Source organism: Physcomitrium patens, chromosome 22, assembly GCF_059467195.1.
Source record: "Physcomitrium patens ecotype Gransden chromosome 22, ASM5946719v1, whole genome shotgun sequence".
Taxonomy (NCBI): domain Eukaryota; kingdom Viridiplantae; phylum Streptophyta; class Bryopsida; order Funariales; family Funariaceae; genus Physcomitrium; species Physcomitrium patens.
Window position 1 is genome coordinate 5,909,916 of NC_143431.1, and position 18,805 is coordinate 5,928,720.

Sequence of the window (18,805 nt, forward strand, 5' to 3'; positions counted from 1 at the left end):
ATTAAGTTAAAATTATATTTTACATTTTTTTTTTTATGTTGATATTCTTTTGTTGTGTTTTCATTAGATGTATATAGAAAAGAAAATAAAGATGATATCAAAAGATAGCAAATCTTTATTTATTTAATCTTTTGAATTTTTTGACCCATATGTAAATATGGTAATGCCACCAAGAAGACTACAATATAATCAATACTTTAGTAAATTCTTAGATATTTCAAAATAAATAATAAAAATAAGTTGAGACATCATTAACTTCATAATTATAAGAAATTATTATCCATGTCTTACTACAGATTTTATGAAGATTTTATGAAGATGTTTGTGTGGTATTAATAATAAAAGTATTGATGGTCTAATTTGAAAGTATTGATGGTCCAAAATTCAAGAAAATGAAACCTATTTACAAGTTTTAAATTTTCCAATAAAGTTTTGTTATTACTTTTAACATTACATGTACATGACATGACAAACTTTGAGCATGGAACATAAATATGAATAACATCATATGTTAAGTAAATCAAACTCATTAAAAAAAATTAGGTCTTTCCATCAACTGGTTAAAGTTTACAAGACTTTGGTATTAAGTCCAAGCCTTCTTGAGTTTAAAAATACATAAAAACCAACATCCTGTAACAAAATTTCATAAGATAGAGCAAAGAGTTGCATGCACAAAGCCAATGTGGCCATCACAGAAAACAAAAGTCAGCAATTGCAGGCCTAGAGACAACCCATGTTTTCATTAGTAATAAGATGAATGTATTTAGACAACCCATGATCAGAGCCATATTTCATATAGATATTCTTACATCAGAGCACTGCTCTGGTACAATCTTAGTCAAATTCAACCGCAGACAAAAAGACCTAATTCTGAGCTCAAAATATTACGAAGGAATTACTATGGCAGGTCACACATGTGGAAAGACTTGCAAGTATAAGATAAAGAGCAATCACAACTTGAAACTCTGTAGGAAAAAAAAAATGCAATCTTTACTTTTTAGGGTTTCATTAGACGTAATCAACCCTTCTGTACACAATCAGCAAAGAAAACGGGCAGTGCCATAATCAACAAGTGCAACCCACTGCGACTATTGACCGCACATTTGGCTTTTGCAATAGAAATCTTCTGGCTTTCTCCAGAGGCCGCAAAAGCAGCAAACAAGGTTCAAAATTGATCTCCACGAGGTAAATTCCATGCTACAACCTCGGGTTGCAAAATTCACACAGAAAATGACGAAGAACCTGGAGAACTTGTGCGAGGGATTCGGTACCGAAAAGCCCCAGAACAGCCTCTGAGACTGTGCCACAAGCAATGCCGGAAGCCATGGGGTGCTGAGCGAGGTTGCGTGGGTGGCAACGGCTTCTTGGACTTGTTCTTCTCGATTTGTCCGGACTTGCTCCTCCAGATTTGTTCGCACTCCGCTGCGCACTCCAGCAACTCTTTCGCATGAGCATCCCAGATCGCTTGATCGTGGTCAACAATTGGAACCTGGCCCTTCTTCGGACTGTCCATGGTACCCCTTGCACCGAATCAGCTGTCTTTACTGCTGCAAAACCAAGTCTAGAATTCTAAATTGACGAGTTCGGGAGAATGAAAACAATTCCGGAAGGCCTGAAAAACACAATTATCTGCAGCGGACATCTAATCTCAGTGAAATTCCTGGATGCAAGTGTACACAACGACAAAAGCAGGAAAAATGGTCTGAGAGACGATGATGCGATGCCCTCGAGATGGACTAACCGGCTCTGCCAGCTTCTCGCTGGAAATTAATAAACCCAGTTCCATAGGGAGAGCATATGGAGGAACTGGGTTCTACCGAAACTAGGTTTGCCGACACAGTTGGCCAAGACCGAGTACAGACTGGCCCGATGCGCGTACGACGTGGTTCGATGGCTTCCAAGTCCACAGTGCTTGTTTTACCCCGTCGCTGGTCTGCAAGCACAGATTGGGACGCAATCAGACATGGTTTGAACGCTGTTGTCTGAAGGAATGCACGACATGAGACTAATCGCCTTGACTGTGGTAGGAATTCTCGCAGTGCAGACCTGGATATTTGTGGTCACGGACCCCACAAAACGACTGCAAAAAAACCTCATCTATGACCCACCACTGGGCTTGATCCTCATCGCTTCACATCGATTCGTGACTCAGCGTCAATGTCGTCTCTCCCGTCGAGACGTTCATGTAGGTATACACACTTTTATAAAAATAAAAATGGTATGCTCTGGAAGTTGCTTACCATCTGCAAAATACCGAGTTACAATTGCATTTGTCTGCTTCTCATTTTATTTTTGCTTTCAGTGCTCGTGTTTCGACCCCGCATGGTACACAAGTTAAGAGGAGAATCTAATGTCAATTTTCATTTGCAGACTTGAAACTTGAGTTGTAGTCTCTGAACTGGAGACTCTTAATCTGAACTGCCCGCAGACTTGACATTCGACGTACTACGACTCTTTTGACTCTTTCGTATTTTGTTTACTGAATCCTTTGAGTGTCATGCACTGACGTTGTAATTTTAATTTTAGGTTTCCAATAACTTAATTAACTTTTCGAATTCTAATTTCTTAAAAAAAAAAGTTTAAAGTATTCATTATAATAAAATATACCTAAAAATATAATTCCATGTGTTTTCTTATTTTATTTTATTTCTATTTTATGGAGTCAAGTTATATGAATGAGATCTAATAAAGGTGTACAATTTTATTTTTTCAATGTAGTTACATTTTTATGATTTTATTAATACCTGGATATAAGTTTTTTTTTCTTTTTTCTTTTTTCTTTTTTCAAAATTTTCCCATGCTAAGTCCAGTATATCAAAGATTTTGGTCAGTAGAACAGAAGGGCTTCACCTCAAACTTCAGCAAATGATGTATTCTTTTTCAAAATTATGTTAGTTTACAAATCCTGTGTTGGAACATGAATAAGGATAAAATAAACAAATAAAAAAATAAAACTACACTGAAAAAATAGTTAAATGAGTACTTTTCAAAATATTTATTATTTTTTTGTACATTTTTTTGTTCATTATAGTCAAACATTTTATAGTTTTTAAATACAATGCATGAAGAATAAATGTGAAAATGACTAATGGCTCAATGAATTTAAGATACAATTGCATGGCTATGAACAATTAAGGGCATTTGTTTTAATTTACAAAGCAACAACCTTTTATATATATATTTAATAATTTTTGTAAAATTTCTTCATTTTTCAACAAAAACTAATTCTATTCATAGAATTATTGATAAGATTTGATGCTGTAAAATACACCAAAGTTCTTTAAATTATTTCCATTATATAAGACAACTCTAGAAATGTGGAACTATCTGGGATGCTGCAGTTTGGAAGAGATGGCTTTTTATTGGCTGTGAAGAAGAGTATATGATCTGAGCACAAGACAGGAGATAAGAGTTAAAATAAAGACATGACATGACATGACAAGATAATGGAGGTGTTTTTGCAAGGATAGACATGGCTAGGATTTTGAGGACTAAGTGCCATATGGTTTTTAAATAGGCAAAAAATAGAATAAAAGCAAAACAAAAAATATAAATAATATATATATATATATATATAAGTATGTGTTACCTGTCCAAAGTAACCACATCCAATTGCAATGGAGTTACTCATTTAAAGAGCATGTACCTGTCTATGGACGCAGATGATACCTACTGAAGTATCTTGATGACACAACATTAGAAGAGTGATAAGCAAGGATATGAGACACCATTATGAAATCATCAAAATTAATGGATAAACAGTAAGGTAGGAGGGTATTTAAAGGTCAAGAAAAGCATTGAGTAAGTAGTCAAGAAGTATCATAGTACTTAGTAGATTCCATGTAGTAGCATCATGAATTCAGATAGTGTTGGGCTGAAGGCTATTTAATTTCAATTAAGCAATAAATTGGTCTTTGCCATTTTATTTTATTTTATTTTATATTTTTCAATCATTATATATATTGAGGATGGTCTTACAAAGATGTATCATGTACTTATTACTAACCTTGAAAATCCAAATAACAACATATAATTTTATTATTTAATGAATATATTAAAATTTATTAAAAAAATATTATTTTAAAATAGATATGTTTATATATATATATATAAATATATATATCAAGGTTGCATGTACATTTTAAGTTGTTACATAAACATTTCAAATACTAAGGATATAAATCTTAAAAAAAAATCTCAATAGACTCTTGTATTACTTGAAAAGACTAAGAAATCACTCAAAAATGGTAATATATTGAACTTAAATGGCTATTGCCAAAGTCAAAATGATTAGAAAGTTGTGAAATAAGCCTAAAGACTAGATAAACATTGATAAGAGTGAAAAAAGCTTTATTCTTGCTTCTATATATACTATCTAATTAAGAGCTATGTGGTAGTGTTCTATAGGACCTCTAAGACGTGCTGAGTTTGTAAGACATATATCTTAACTTGTAAGGCAAGTTTTTTATATGTGCACCATATAGTTAGCTTGATTTGTAAGCTATCAATACATGTGGCATGTAGTTAACTTATTGACTAAGTTTCCAACCTATCAATCAAATACAAACATATGTAAAATCAAAGCAACATCTATGAAGCTTCTAGAAAGCTTTTTTAGAAGATATTATGAAATAAATCTACTTTTATCTATTTCTATTTAATTATATAGTTAAATATTAAAATAAATATCCATGTCTATGAAATTACTTCTCTTTTAAGAATGAGTTCCATGATGAGTGATCATTGTATGTTAGTGTAACAATTGACTGTACTCTCGCTATCTGAAATCAATTATCAAATTATAAAATACCAAGGTTTACTACTTCCATCTTAATTCAACCCATAATCCATTCTACGACTATCAATTCAACAATACTTCTATATTCTTATCCGTTCATCTCTCACTTACTCTCTTTGTGGTTTATATATATTCAATTACTGATCTCCGGCTTACATATTGTATTCAGTTTTTCAATTCATCACACCAAATTCAATATCTCAGCTTACAACTCTCATAGTTTGGCACTCCAGACTAACTTCTTAGTATTCAAAAACTATCCATTACTCATCAATAACAAAGAAATAAAAAGAAGTAGCATCAAGCTTGCTTCGGCTTACGACTATCATAGTCTGGCTCCGATCTCTCTTTCCTCAACCTCTTTATCCTACCAAAAGATGGATCGTCAGCCAACAGATTCTAAAGGTTATGACCATTTGAATTCTTAACGATTTATTCCACTAACAACCTACTTTTACGAACTAAACTGCCTAACCATCACTCTAATTCTCAAGGTTATCAATAACCAACTAGTAACTTACGACAAAGTTTATTTACCTATTCTACATAGCTCCACTCTTATCTGTGTAGTGTCTTCGCAAATATTATTTAGACTCAACTTATAAAGACGTAGCAGCGTTGGTTTCATTAGTCAATCGTATTAGCTTACCACCCTTTGAATTCTTGACCTTCTCTTCTTTACATCTTCGTCATCTGCCTCAATATTCGAGGGTTCTCCATCCAAGCGCACTGCCAGATCTTCATTCAACAAATCCAATTCCCATACATGAGACTCAAGACGACAATTTGGTTGTCGCACTCCTCCAACATCTTCTGCCATTTTTTTGTCGGTTTCAAAGGTATATCTGAAGAGGTTGTCATTGAAATTGGCGTATTGGTCTGCACTAAATTATTGGCCTCCTTCTCTAATACGACTAATTTAGTCTGCAACATCGCAACCTCTACCTGCAGGCGTTCTTGTCGTTCCTTTCAATTGGTCTCCATCCTTGCTTTCTCAGACACCATGTTTGCCATCTTCTCCTTAACTACAAAAGAAAACACGATGCTTGTCAAGAGCCCCCCTCCTACTCCTTATTATGGTCCAATCAATTGGACTGACTCTCCTTTTAATAACAAAAAATCCATCCCAGGTTTATATATAGTAAAGTTTAAGCCGATTGCCATTGATTCGTGTCGTAAATTTAGTACATATAAAATCTTCCAATTACACGGAACCATTTGAAAATCCATCAATAACTCGATATAGCCCATGCCATTGGACTTGAAATTTTCTTGAAATTTTTTTAAATCGACTATCATAAAGAATTACCAAATTATTTGGCATAAAAGCCTTTGGTCTAAGCTTACTATCATAATAAGTCTCCCTTTATTTTTATGTAGTTTCCATGATTATTAATGCATTGGCTCTAGTTTCATCCAATTTTTCCAATTCTTCTAAATGGTGCCATAATGAATCCTGATCTCCCAATCTAGTATCTATAGCAATTCATAAACTTTGGACTTCTAATTTAATAGGTATTATTGCTTCCTGGCCATAAACTAATTGAAAACGGATAGCATTGGTAGTAACTTTATATGCAGTATGGTATGCCCATAAAGTTGTAAACAACTTAGTATCCCAATCTGTTCTTACTCCTGAATCTATTTTTGTTAAGATTTTACATAAAATTCTATTAGTCTTTTTCGTTTGTCCATTGGCTTTAGGGTGATACAGTGTAGTCTTCTAATATTTTATCTCGTATTTAGCCATGAGTGCTTTGATTGTACTATTTATAAAATAAGTTCTTTGATCACTAACTAATTCTCATGGACAACCGAACTGTGTAATAATATTTTCATACAAAAAAGTTGCGATTGTACTTGCACTATTGATTTTCGTAGCTACAGCTTCAGCCCATTTTGTTACATAATCCGTTGCTACCAGTATATATAGTTTTTTTCCATTTCTTGAGACTAGTATAATTGGTCCTACAAAATTAATTCCCCATTTTTCAAAAGGCACTTAAGCCAGAATTGGTACCAATGGCATTGCTAAAGTTCTAGTAGGTCAACCCGTTCTTTGACATGGATCACAATGGCGGATGAATTGGTAGGCATCTGCAAACATTATTGGCCACCAATAACCAGTCTGTAAAGCTTTACGAGCCATGCTATCCCCCTCAAAATATCCACTACAACTGTCTAAGTGGCAACCTTCCAATATAGTTCTGACTTCAATCTGATAAATATAGTGTCGCAAAACTCCATCTTTGCCTTGTTTATATAAAGCTTCACCAATCATCGTGTAAGGTGCATATTTTAATATTAAGCGTCGTTTAAGCTTTTCATTAAAATTGGGTGGGAAGGTTTGAAATGTCAAGTATTGAATTATTTCACTATACTCTGGAGTAATTACATCTACCGCAAATAGTTCTACATTGGGAAGTGCATTATTAATAGATTCATTATCCAATATATTGGATAACTGAGATAAATGGTCCGCATTGGAATGTGATTTTCTTAGTCTTACTTGAATAGTAAAGTCAAATTCATGTAATAGTAAAATCCATCATGCAATACGACCACTCAATTAAGGCTTATTAATCATATATTTTAAAGCATCATGGTTGACATAGAAAACAAATTTATAACCAAGAAGATAATGTCGAAACTTTTATACGAAATAAATCATCCCCAATGCTTCTCTTTCGGTTGTTGTATAATTTCTTTCAGCTGCTATCAATTGACGACTTGCATAATAAATATGATGATCTAAATCTCGGTCATCTTTTTGGCTTAGCACAGAACCAATCACGACATTAAATGAATCCACATAAACTTGGAATGGTTTTGTCCAACAAGGTGCTACCAATATTGGTGCTGAAACCAATTTCTGTTTCAATGTTTCAAATGCAATTGTACATTCCTATATCCAAAATGGACTGGTTCCATCGGTTGGTGGTTTCTTCAAGAGATTTGTCAAAAAAAGGTATATAACTACAAATAGATAGATAAATTGCTGATAATAAGTGACATGGTCGACAAATGCTCGAACATCCATAATAGTATCTGATTGCTTTAATTCTACTATAATCTTTATTTTATCTGGATCTGTAGCAATGCTTTCCATCGAAATTATATGATCCAACAGTTTATCAGAAGGTGCACCAAATTGGTACTTTTTTGAATTTAAAGAAATTCCATATTTGGCACATTGATTCAAATATTGACCTAGACATTCTAAATGTCTGGCTCTCGTACTAAATGTACAAAAATCATCTAGAAATATTTCCATCAAAATTTGTAGATAATCTTGGAACGCTTCCATTATTACCCTTTGAAATGTAGCTTGTGCATTACAAAGCCCAAATGGCATAATCTTATAGACGAAGGTCTCCTAATCCGTAGTAGAAGTAGTTTTTAATTGTTCTTCTTTTGCAATTTTAACTTGATTATAACCGGAGAATCCATCAAGAAATGAATAACATTCATGTCCAGCGACAGCATCCAATATACTATCCGTAAATGATAAAAAAAATAATCCTTCTTGGTAGCTACATTTAATTTGTAAAAATCTTGATAGATGTGAACTTTTTCATTCTTTTTTGATACTATAACAATTGGTGAAATCCATTCATTGAAAAGAATTGAATAGATAAATCCAACCTCCAAGAGTTTATTAAGCTCTTTTTTTACCATAAGTGAGTATTTTGGATTAAGTCAATGTTGTCTTTGGCGTACTAGTATAGCGTTTTCTTCCAATATAATTTGATGCTTATAAACTTCAGGTGGAATTCCTTTCAAATCCGCATACAACCATGCAAAAGCAGTTTTATGCGTTAAAAAATAATCCACCCAAATTTCTTTCTCCTTACCTTTTATACCATTATAAATTTGAATGATTTGGAGAGCATCTCCTATACCTAAATTAATTGGTTGACATTGTGGAATTTCAGGAGTCTCTGGAATAATGTTCTACTTAATTTCAGAATCTTTCATAAAATCAGACAAATTAGAACTTTCTAACTCCAGTTCCTTAGTACTAACGTGATTAACATCATGTCTATTCATCCAATATGCAACCATATGATTAAAATTGTCAATAACATCTAGAGGAACTAAGTACTCTCCGAGTCCTATGTACTAGTAGTTTATTCTAGTGCGCTCGATAACTTGCCTTGTATCAGCATAAATTAGGTGAAGTGCACCAATTTCTTCTTTTATAGTCTCATCTTCATAATCCGACATGAATTCTAAACTGAAAACTTGAGTTTCTCCGTGATATTGAATAGGGTACATTTAAAGCATAATTTTATCATTACCTTTCTTAATTGTTAATGTACCATGGTGCTAGTCATTTCGAGCTTTAGCTTCATACAACCACAGTCGCCTCAATAAAATTGGGTATGACAATATAGAGCTTTGCAATCGGAAAATAATATAATCAATTTTGTACATAATTCTTGCAATTATTGTATCAATACTTCGTAAAATATCCATAGGTTTAACTCGATTGAAATCAACCATTCTCAAAACTACTATAGTAGGCAATAAGTGATTCAAATCCAACTCCTCCATTGTAGCGGCATTCATAAGATTTATACTAGATCCTTCGTCTACTTGCACTCTCGATAATAACACTCCATCAATTGAGACATCAATCATTGGTGCACTCGGATCGAGATTCAAACTTACTTCTCGGATTTCTTTATTTTGAGATCTGTGATGAATTAATGAAGAATTCAAGGTAGTTCGGTACTCAAGTGCTACCGCCAATAGTTGCTTCATAGAGATCGTGGGCTGTATGATGTCCAAATCTTTTAGAATATCATATGGTTCTGTATTAGTGGTAATTGTCAATGTCCATTTCTTCTTTCCAGTCTTAGATACTGATGTAGGTAAATTGGTTTTCTCTATATTAAAAATTGGTAAAGAAACTGGAACTGAATTTGATAGAGCTTGTAAAATCAGTTCTTTCAAGGGGTAAGATTATTCTCCTAATTGGGTTGATTTTGGTTCCTTGGAATTCACGCCTCTGAGAAGATCTTTCAATAGAAAGGACGTTTTCCAAAACTGTATAGAGAATTGAACAGCTTGACATGAAACCGAAGCCTCCGTAATTGGTACCTCATTGGGGTACACAATCGATTCACGTCTTATACTTAATAAGAGGTCGATGTCAGGACCTGGATTGGATGGCTCCATAATTAGGTCGAATTGGTCCTTCACTTCGGAATCACTCAAATGTTGAATTAGTCCTTTCTCCTTTTGCTGAGTTTTTGTAAGGACAGCTTAGACTACTTCTATCCGATGAACTGGTGAATCGTGAGGACCTTGATTTATCTCTTCTATTGTTCCTTGGCTTTGGATGTACTGACCTTCATTATTGAAATTGAACGGAGCATTATGTTGTTGATAAGTATGTCTCGACTGCTTGCAATTCACACACACTAGTGCATAGTTGTCATTGGCTCTAGGATTAGGACATTCATTGGCATAATGATCAATCTGTCTGCAATGGAAACAACGAAGTAGTTTTCTTGTAACTCCATCCGGCATATTGGGTGTCTCCACCAATATATACCTACTAGGCTGATTCTAAGTAGCCATAGTAAATGATCCTAGCTGACCAATTACTATTGATCGAGAATTGGACTGCTAAGTTGGTATAGTTTGGAGATTATTCTCTTGATTATTTCCACCGTTCTGCATCTTTGTTCTATAAACTAGATTATAATTAATATTTTGAAAATTTCCAAAGCCATGATTAGGTCGATTTGAGCGATTACTATTTGAACCACCCATATTTCTAGTCTATACTTGATTAACATCCCATTGAGTTGGCTGTATTAACGTCTGATTATTGAACTATTGTTGCCTTTGTAAATACTTGCAGTTTTGCATAGGGTGCTTTCTTCCACAAAATGTACATTGAACACCGTTTGTCTGAGTGATGAACATTCCATATCAAAATGTCTTGTCCCTTACAATTATTATACTATACATTAGGTCTCGTATTAGAAGGCTTATGTCATTTCTCCTTGTCTTTAGCCAAATTCATGGCCAATTCTTCCATCTTCTTTGTTAGATTTAATAACAAGGCTTCATTTGGATCTTTAATAGTGGCATTTGTGAACAACTTCGATTGTTGATAGGTTGACGATGTAAAATAAGGTGCCATTGTTATTGGCGCTATTGCTTGGAGTGGTATAGCATTAATTGATTTTTGCAACATAACATTCTTTATGTTGGAGTAAGCCATTTGTGGATAATTATCCATCGACACATTTTCTGATTGTATTTGTTGGCTTCCTGAACTTGGAATCATCGTAGCCCCCACTATTAACAATTGGTCATAATGACATTCTTCCCACACCTTTGCTCGTACCAACGATGCCTCTACCATAGCTGGTCGAGCCTCTTTTACAAACATTTTCAATTCTGGTGGATACAAACCATTGATTAATATCGACAATATAAATGCCTCTGGCATTTGATTATTTGACCATTTACGAAGTATATCCATGATCCGGCCATAATAGGACTCTATTAATTCCTCTGCAAACATCCTACTATTCATAAAATTTTCTCGAAGCCGATCTTCAAATCCAATTGGTCTAAAATGGGTTAGGAAGGTATTTCTCAAGGCCTCCCAATTAAAAAATCTATCCACTGGTTGCTGATTATACCATTCAAAAGCTATATTTTTTAAAGTTGCTGGCAACCATCTCAACCAAATGTCTTCAGTTCTACCATTATTAGCCACACATGCTATCAAAAATTGAAATATATGGTGATCAAGATCAGAGCCCGGCCAACCACTAAAAGTAGGTAATGGTGCCATACTTGTAGTTCGGTCTCTTACTACTCTCATTTGTACTGCAATTGGTACTTCTGGCACTCCCGCGGCTATTGGTGTTATCACTAGCCTCCTTGCTATTTGAATTTGAATTTTTCTTCTTTTGATTTTATTTGGACCTATAATTCCTTTTTGTCGCTCCGATAGGAGATTTCTTATGCGTAATCATTCCTGTCTTTCTTTCGCTTGTCGATTAATTCTTTGATAATCCTCTCCTTCATAATTATCATTCATAATCTTTCATTCTTCTTTACAAAATCAATACTATCTTAAATTATAACTCACATATTTGTAACCCTAAAATTGATTTTTCTCACGTTCTCATTCAACATATAATTCCATCTCTCATACAATCAATTTCTAATATTTCATATTGTTAACATTTTCCTGGCAGTTGCGTCAAAGTATTGTTCTCATTATATTTAAGCTTCGGTATACCAAAATAATTGAACTAATAGATGTGGATTCAAACAGGGAGAAAGTTTGGTTATATGAATTAGGTCTATTAGTGTTACAATTGACTGTACTCTGGCTATCTGAAATCAATTATCAAACTACAAAACACCAAAGTTTACTACTTCCATCTTAATTCAATCCATAATATATTCTACAACTATCAATTTAACAATACTTCCATATTCTTATCAGTTCATCTTCCACTTACTCTCTTTGTAGTTTATATATATTCAATTATTGATCTCCAACTTATCTATTGTATTCAGTTTCTCAATTCATCACATTGAATTCAATATCTCAGCTTACGACTATCACAGTCTGGTCCTTTGGCTTACGACTCTCACAGTTTGGCCTCTTGGCTTATGACCCTCACAGTCTGGCTTTGATCTCCCTTTTCTCAACCTCTTTATCCTACTAAAAGATGGACCGTCGACCAGCAGATTCCAAAGGTTATGACCCTTTGAATTTTTAACGATTTATTCTACTAACAACCTATTGTTATCATTCAAATTGCCTAACCATCAGTCTTATTCTTAAAGTTATCAATAACCAACCAGTAACTTACTACAAAGTTTATTTAGCTATTCAATAATTGGCTTCTATATTTATTTATTAATATCATATCCGCTATCAGGATAGAGAGAGTTTGCCTCAAGAAAGCATTAGACTCTTAGCTATCACTAATTGCTCAATCAAGCTTCAAAGTAAAGGAAGGCCTAAGTTTATATATAAAATTTCTCTTTTGGAGTAATAATATCAAATACATAAGCCTCAAGTAACCAACAACCTCCAAAATATGATATAATCCTCTAAATCCTTGTATATTCTTATGTAGAAATTTTCTCAAACTTCAATACTTCATAACTCCTGATCCGACCATCTAAACATACTCAAATTTTATATGAAGTACTGATGTATTCTTATCAACTTCTATATTAAATTTCAATTTTAAATTCATTACGAAACTTCAAATATCTTAAAAATCCAAACAGTAGCTTCAAATCCTAGTTTTTATACATCAGTGTGCAATTTCCTTCATATCTCACAAATTAAATACTCAAATGCCACAAAATTTATATAAATATTTATTAACACAATTATCTACCTTTTTTAAAAGTTTTGAGTTAAATTTTTTTTTAGAAACTCAAGATATGGCTCCAACCATTACTATGAACAAAAGTGCTCACTTACTTCCTTTGATTTGGAAGTGTTGCCTTCAACTCTTTAATTCTCCTTTATACAAACTCCAAAAGCAAAACTTCTTTTATAAAAGATGTAGATTTTAAAATTTCCATTCCAATTGTACCTTTCAATCTTCAAAAACTACTGTACAACTCTTTGTATTTACAAAAAAGTAATAAGATATCTTAAATTAATATCTTAACTTCAAACGTCTATAACTTCTTCACCTTAACTCCAAATCTTTTAATTTTTGGACAAAAATTGTAATCCAAATTCTTAATCTTATAAATCTTGCTTCTAATTCCCAAATACGTTCTTTGAAGTTACCAAAATCCTTGTTAAGGTTGGAAATAGCCTCTTCAAAGCCCATTGGATATAGTATTTGACCATTAGATATGAAGTTCTCTATTCCTTGCCTTCATCCAACCATGCCTTGCTTTCATCCCTTCCAATTAGCCTTCCACTAGTTTAGATTTTCTTTCTCAGGCTTCCACTTTCTTCCAAGGCTTTATACTAAATATTTAGGTTATATATATATATATATATATATATATATATTTTTTATGAAAAAATAAAAAAAAATAAAAAAAAATAAGTTTTTTTATACCAACTCATTTTAATTTAATCTATTAATCACTCTAACACATATCTATATTTATCAACATATAATATATTTTAATTCTTTTTTTACATACTATAAGTATTTATAATATGATACTATACTAATAAACAAGATATTCTAATTTATTTTGGTGCCACTTGGAATCTAAGACTTCTTCTACCTTGAATTCTTGATTATTATCCATTTCTATAGGAAGATGTGGCATTTGTCTTTTTCTCGAGACATTCATTGTCTTATATGTCTCAAGAAGAGACATGTAAAATATAGAATGGAACTTCATAGACTCTAGTAGATATAATTGATTAGCAATAGGATTGATTTATTGACAAATAGGAAAAGTTTCAAGCCTACAATTGTTCAACTTATCAAAAAAATAAGGAGTCTTGATATTGCAACAAAGTAATCATACCTTCTCACCCATGTTGAATTATAATTTTTCCTTACAATAAGCATCTACATTAATCTTTTGTCGCTCTTAAGTTTCTTTTTATTGCGCCTCTATTATTGTATGTAGCTTTAATAAATGATTTGCCAAATCTTTCTTTGTAGGATTATGAATTTTTTAAAAGTCAAAAGTTTCAAATTATAGATGATAACTATAATTGATAAAAAAAGATATTTGTTGAGTAGAAGATTGAATGAAATTATTCCATGAAAATTTTGCCAATGATAAAAGAATTGTCTAATCATCTTGATCATAATTGATATTATATATCAAATACTTCTTTAGAATTTAATTCACTCCATTTATTTATCCATCAATTTGAAGATAAGAAGCTGTAGAGAGCTTTATATCCACTTTTAAAATCTTAAAAAAGATTTTTATAAATCTAAATAATAATTGAGTCTCCTTGTTTGATATAATATCCTTGAATAATTTATAATAGCAATAAATTTTGTGAAGAAGCTTTTTAGCTATTTCTTCACTTATAATAAATTTTGCACATGATTCAAAATATATTATCTTAATAAAATGATTTACTATCATGAATATATAATCCTATGAACTTGAATTTGAAAGATCCATGATGAAATTCATAGAAATAGAAGACTGTAGTTGTTTTGGAATAGATAATGGCTGAAGAAGTCCATAAGGTTGATGACCAAGAGTTTTGGATCTTGAACAAATATCACATGATTGTATAAAGTCTTTACTTTCTTTTTATTCTTGAATCCACTAGAAATCTTTAAATATTACCTCCAAAATCTTCTTATATCGAAAATGTCCTACTACAAAAAAGTCATGATGGGCTTGAAAAATTCATAATCACGCTTCATCTTTTAGAATTTATAATTATTCCTTGAAATAGAGTAGATTATTTTTGAACTTGAATTTTGAAGTATCATGAGGCTTGAAAGAATTATTCTTAATATCATGAATAAAAGGATCAAAAGAAATACTTGATTGAACTTCCTTGAAAAAAATTGAATCAATAGTCAATGTTGATTTTATTACTTAAAGCTAGAAATAATTCGACTTTAAGAAGATTAATCTTTATTGATCAAAAATTAATTTTCATTTTTTTGGTAAAAGATAAGAATATCTAAAAAGATGATTAACAAACCTTATTATTTTTCAAGTCAATAAGTAATCTTGAAATCAAATTTTAATAAAGACATGCTTTAATAGACTTGGCAACAATTAGAAATACGTACCAACATCAAGTACTTGATATACTTGTAATTTATATATACTATGATTAGATCAAATAACCTTCTAGATAAAGATGCCATTCTTAAAATAAATCCACAATTGTAAGAAGATTTTTGTTGTGGATCTTGTAGTTAATCTTGGCTATTGAAAATTTCTTGAAATAAAAAACTACCAAGTGAAGCTTGTCATTTCTTTTTATTCATGACAAAATAGCATCTAAAGTAAAGTTTGATATATTTTTTATCACAAACATATGAATTTAGTACAATAATTACTTATATGATTAAGTAGAAGTAAGTAAATATAGATTAATTTCATAAAGTCTCCTTAAAAAACTTTTTAGCAGCTTCATAGATGTAATTTTGACTTTAGATATATTTAGAGGTTGAAAACTTAGCAAATAAGTTAATGGTATGTTGGTAGCTTGTGGAATAAGCTAACTATGTGGTGCATACATAGATAACTTGCCTTGCAAGTTAAGACATGTGACTAATAAAGTCAACACATATTGGAGGTCCTATAAAATACCACGTAGCTCCTATTAAAGAATATATATGGAAGTAAGAGTGAAGCCTTCTTCACTCTTATCAATGCCTTTTTAGTCCTTAGTCTTATTTTAAGACTTTCTAATCTTTTTATTTTTAATAATAGCCATTTTAGTTCAATATTATATTATCTTTGAATAACTTTCTAATTCCTTTTAGTAATAAAAGAGTGTATTAAGGATTTTCCATCCTTAAAAATCATATCTTTAATAATTTGATAAGAGTGCTAACTTATTATTTTTATCTTATTTTAGAAGTGAGTGGATTACTCTACTTCTATTATTATCTTTTAAAGATTATAAACTATCCATCTTTTAAGAAACAATCTTATTTTCTAATATTGATTTTTTCTTTAAAAGAGAATAGATTTCCTTTTTTTATAGAAATTTTCATTTGACATTAGAGGTTGTGGATTACCTTCTTCTAATTTAACTTTTTGAATTTTTTTTGAATTGTCTATAGAAGGAAAGATTATGGATACTACTTTCAACACAAGTGAGAATAAATTTATAATTTTTGGAGATTTTCGTGACCTTGTTAATATTCTTAGAGTAAAAATTTCATATATTTCTAATGTGAAGTATGGAGATATTTGTCATAGACATATTCATATAAGCTAGTAATTACATATACAAATAGGTAGAAGTAAGTAAAAATAGGTAAAAGTAAGTTCATTCTATAATATTTGATATGAAAGCTTCTTAGAAGCTTCATAGATAGTGCTTTGACTTCATAGGTGTCCTTAATTGACTTTTTGGATTAGAAACATGGTCAACAAGTTAGCCATATGCCACACATGTTGTTAGTTTGAAGATCAAGCTAACTATGTGGCCCATACTTAGAAAAACTTACCTTATAAGTCAAGGTATGTGTCCTACAAAGTCAACACATATTGGAGGTCCTATAGAATGTCACCACGTAGCCCTTAGTTAGATAGTATATATAGAGATAAGAGTGAAGCCTTCTTCACTCTTGTCAACTCCTTTCTTGCTTTCAATCTAATTTCAAGGGTTTCTAGTTTTCTTATCTTTTGGCAATAGCCATTCCAATTTCTCTTTCAATATACATACTTGTTTATTTATATTTTGTTACCTTTTTTTGAGTGAAGGCTCACTTGTTTGAATTGTTTTTTCATCAAGTTCTTGTCCTTCACAAATTGACAAGAGTACACCTACAATATTAGAGCTTTGTCTAATCTTGATTAAGAGTGGATTATCCCTTTTTTCTTATGAGATATAAGCATATTAGAAGTTGCGGATTACCCTCTTCTAAACTGATATTGTCCTTAGTATTTTCTTTGTTCTTAAGTTCTCTATTCTATTTGTCTTCAACGATATTAGATATCTTTTCTTTTCTAAGTGTTATCATGGCAGAACTTGTTGAAATGAAGAGTGCAATGGCACAAATACAAGAACAATTGAGAGAATTAATGCTTGCGATGCATCAACTCAATTTACTACCACAAGGAGCAACAAGATTGGCAAGAAGTGAAGATATAGAAATGATTGGAGCTGCTTCAACATCTGCACCAAACCATGTCCTTTTTCCTATGGTGGAACGCCTTTCAAGTGTAAGAGAACCAAGAATTACCCTATCTAAGAAGTTTGATGGCACCAGATCTAAGTTTCGAGGATTTATCAATCAAGTGCAACTTGTGATTGAACTTCAACCCCAAAGCTATCCAACTTCAGGATCGCAAGTTAGATTCATTGGTACGCTGTCGTGTTGTAACACAAGTATACCGTGAAAATATAAAGAAAGGGGACTTTTATTAATGTTCAGTTACCTCGAATATTGGGAGCAACGACCAACTCCAGTGCAAATACTGAATGGCCAGGTTTAGTCACCTCGTTACAGTCAGCCGAGGCATACTGAAATGCTTCATTTGATTCCAATAACAGGAGTCAGCAGGAAGGGAAAGGACCAATTCACGCGACGGGTGAGCCTGGTTCAAAGAGCCAATTGGATCCAATTTCGAGAATCCAATCCGAGTCCTCTTACCTAATATGAAACCTGAATTGGTCGGGCAACCCAATGTAGTCTAATTACGGGGAAATCCGGGTCTTACTACTGGACTCTTATCCAATATGAGACTTGAATTGGTCGAGCAACCCAATGCAGTCTAATTACGGGAAAATCCAGGTTACTACGGGCATCTTATCCAATATGAGACCTGAATTGGCCAGGCAATCCAATGCAGTCTAATTACAGAAAAATCTAGGTCTTACTACGGGCCTTAGCCAATCTGATGTGAGGACCAATTGGACCCAATTACGTGAACATCCAGGTTACTACGTGCATCTTATCCAATATGAGACCTGAATTGGTCGAGCGATTCAATGTGGTCCCGATTACGGGGTTTCGATTCTGTTTCAGGCTGTCCTATTCTCTGTGCCATTTCAGGGACCATTATTTTTGGTAAAAGGATCTCTTAAAGGTAAAAACGGGGGGAAAAGCTCTGACGGCAAGAGCCAATTTTGGATCTAAGCTTGACGGTGGGAGCCAATTCCGGATCCAAGACGGAAGATTGAAGAAATTCAGAGGATAAGGTTAGGGGAGGGAATAGTTTTTGAAGGGTTTTATTTGAAGATAGGAGAGAGCTAGCTTCATGCTTCACGTTCGGAGAAGAAAAGATAGAGAATTGGATTTTTCTTCTTCATAGGATTTTTGGGAAGACTGAGGCAATCGTTGCTGAAGTCAATGTTGTAAT

At 32.6% G+C, this 18,805-nt stretch overlaps 1 protein-coding gene across 2 annotated transcripts; it reads right to left on the minus strand.

Annotated features, from left to right (window-relative positions):
* Window positions 1-970: 970 nt before the first annotated feature.
* LOC141044732 (uncharacterized) lies at window positions 971-2,142 on the minus strand. Of its 2 annotated transcripts, none has more exons than XM_073530049.1 (3): window positions 2,109-2,142; window positions 1,742-1,933; window positions 971-1,544 (listed from the first exon to the last, which is right to left on the minus strand). In XM_073530049.1, the coding sequence occupies exons 1-3, from the start codon at window positions 2,125-2,127 to the stop codon at window positions 1,198-1,200; spliced, it is 558 nt and encodes a 185-aa protein (XP_073386150.1). In that variant the 5' UTR covers window positions 2,128-2,142; the 3' UTR covers window positions 971-1,197. The 2 variants fall into 2 exon arrangements, with proteins under 2 accessions (XP_073386150.1, XP_073386149.1); XM_073530048.1 differs by having other exon boundaries at window positions 971-1,547.
* Between the last annotated feature and the right edge of the window lie 16,663 nt (window positions 2,143-18,805).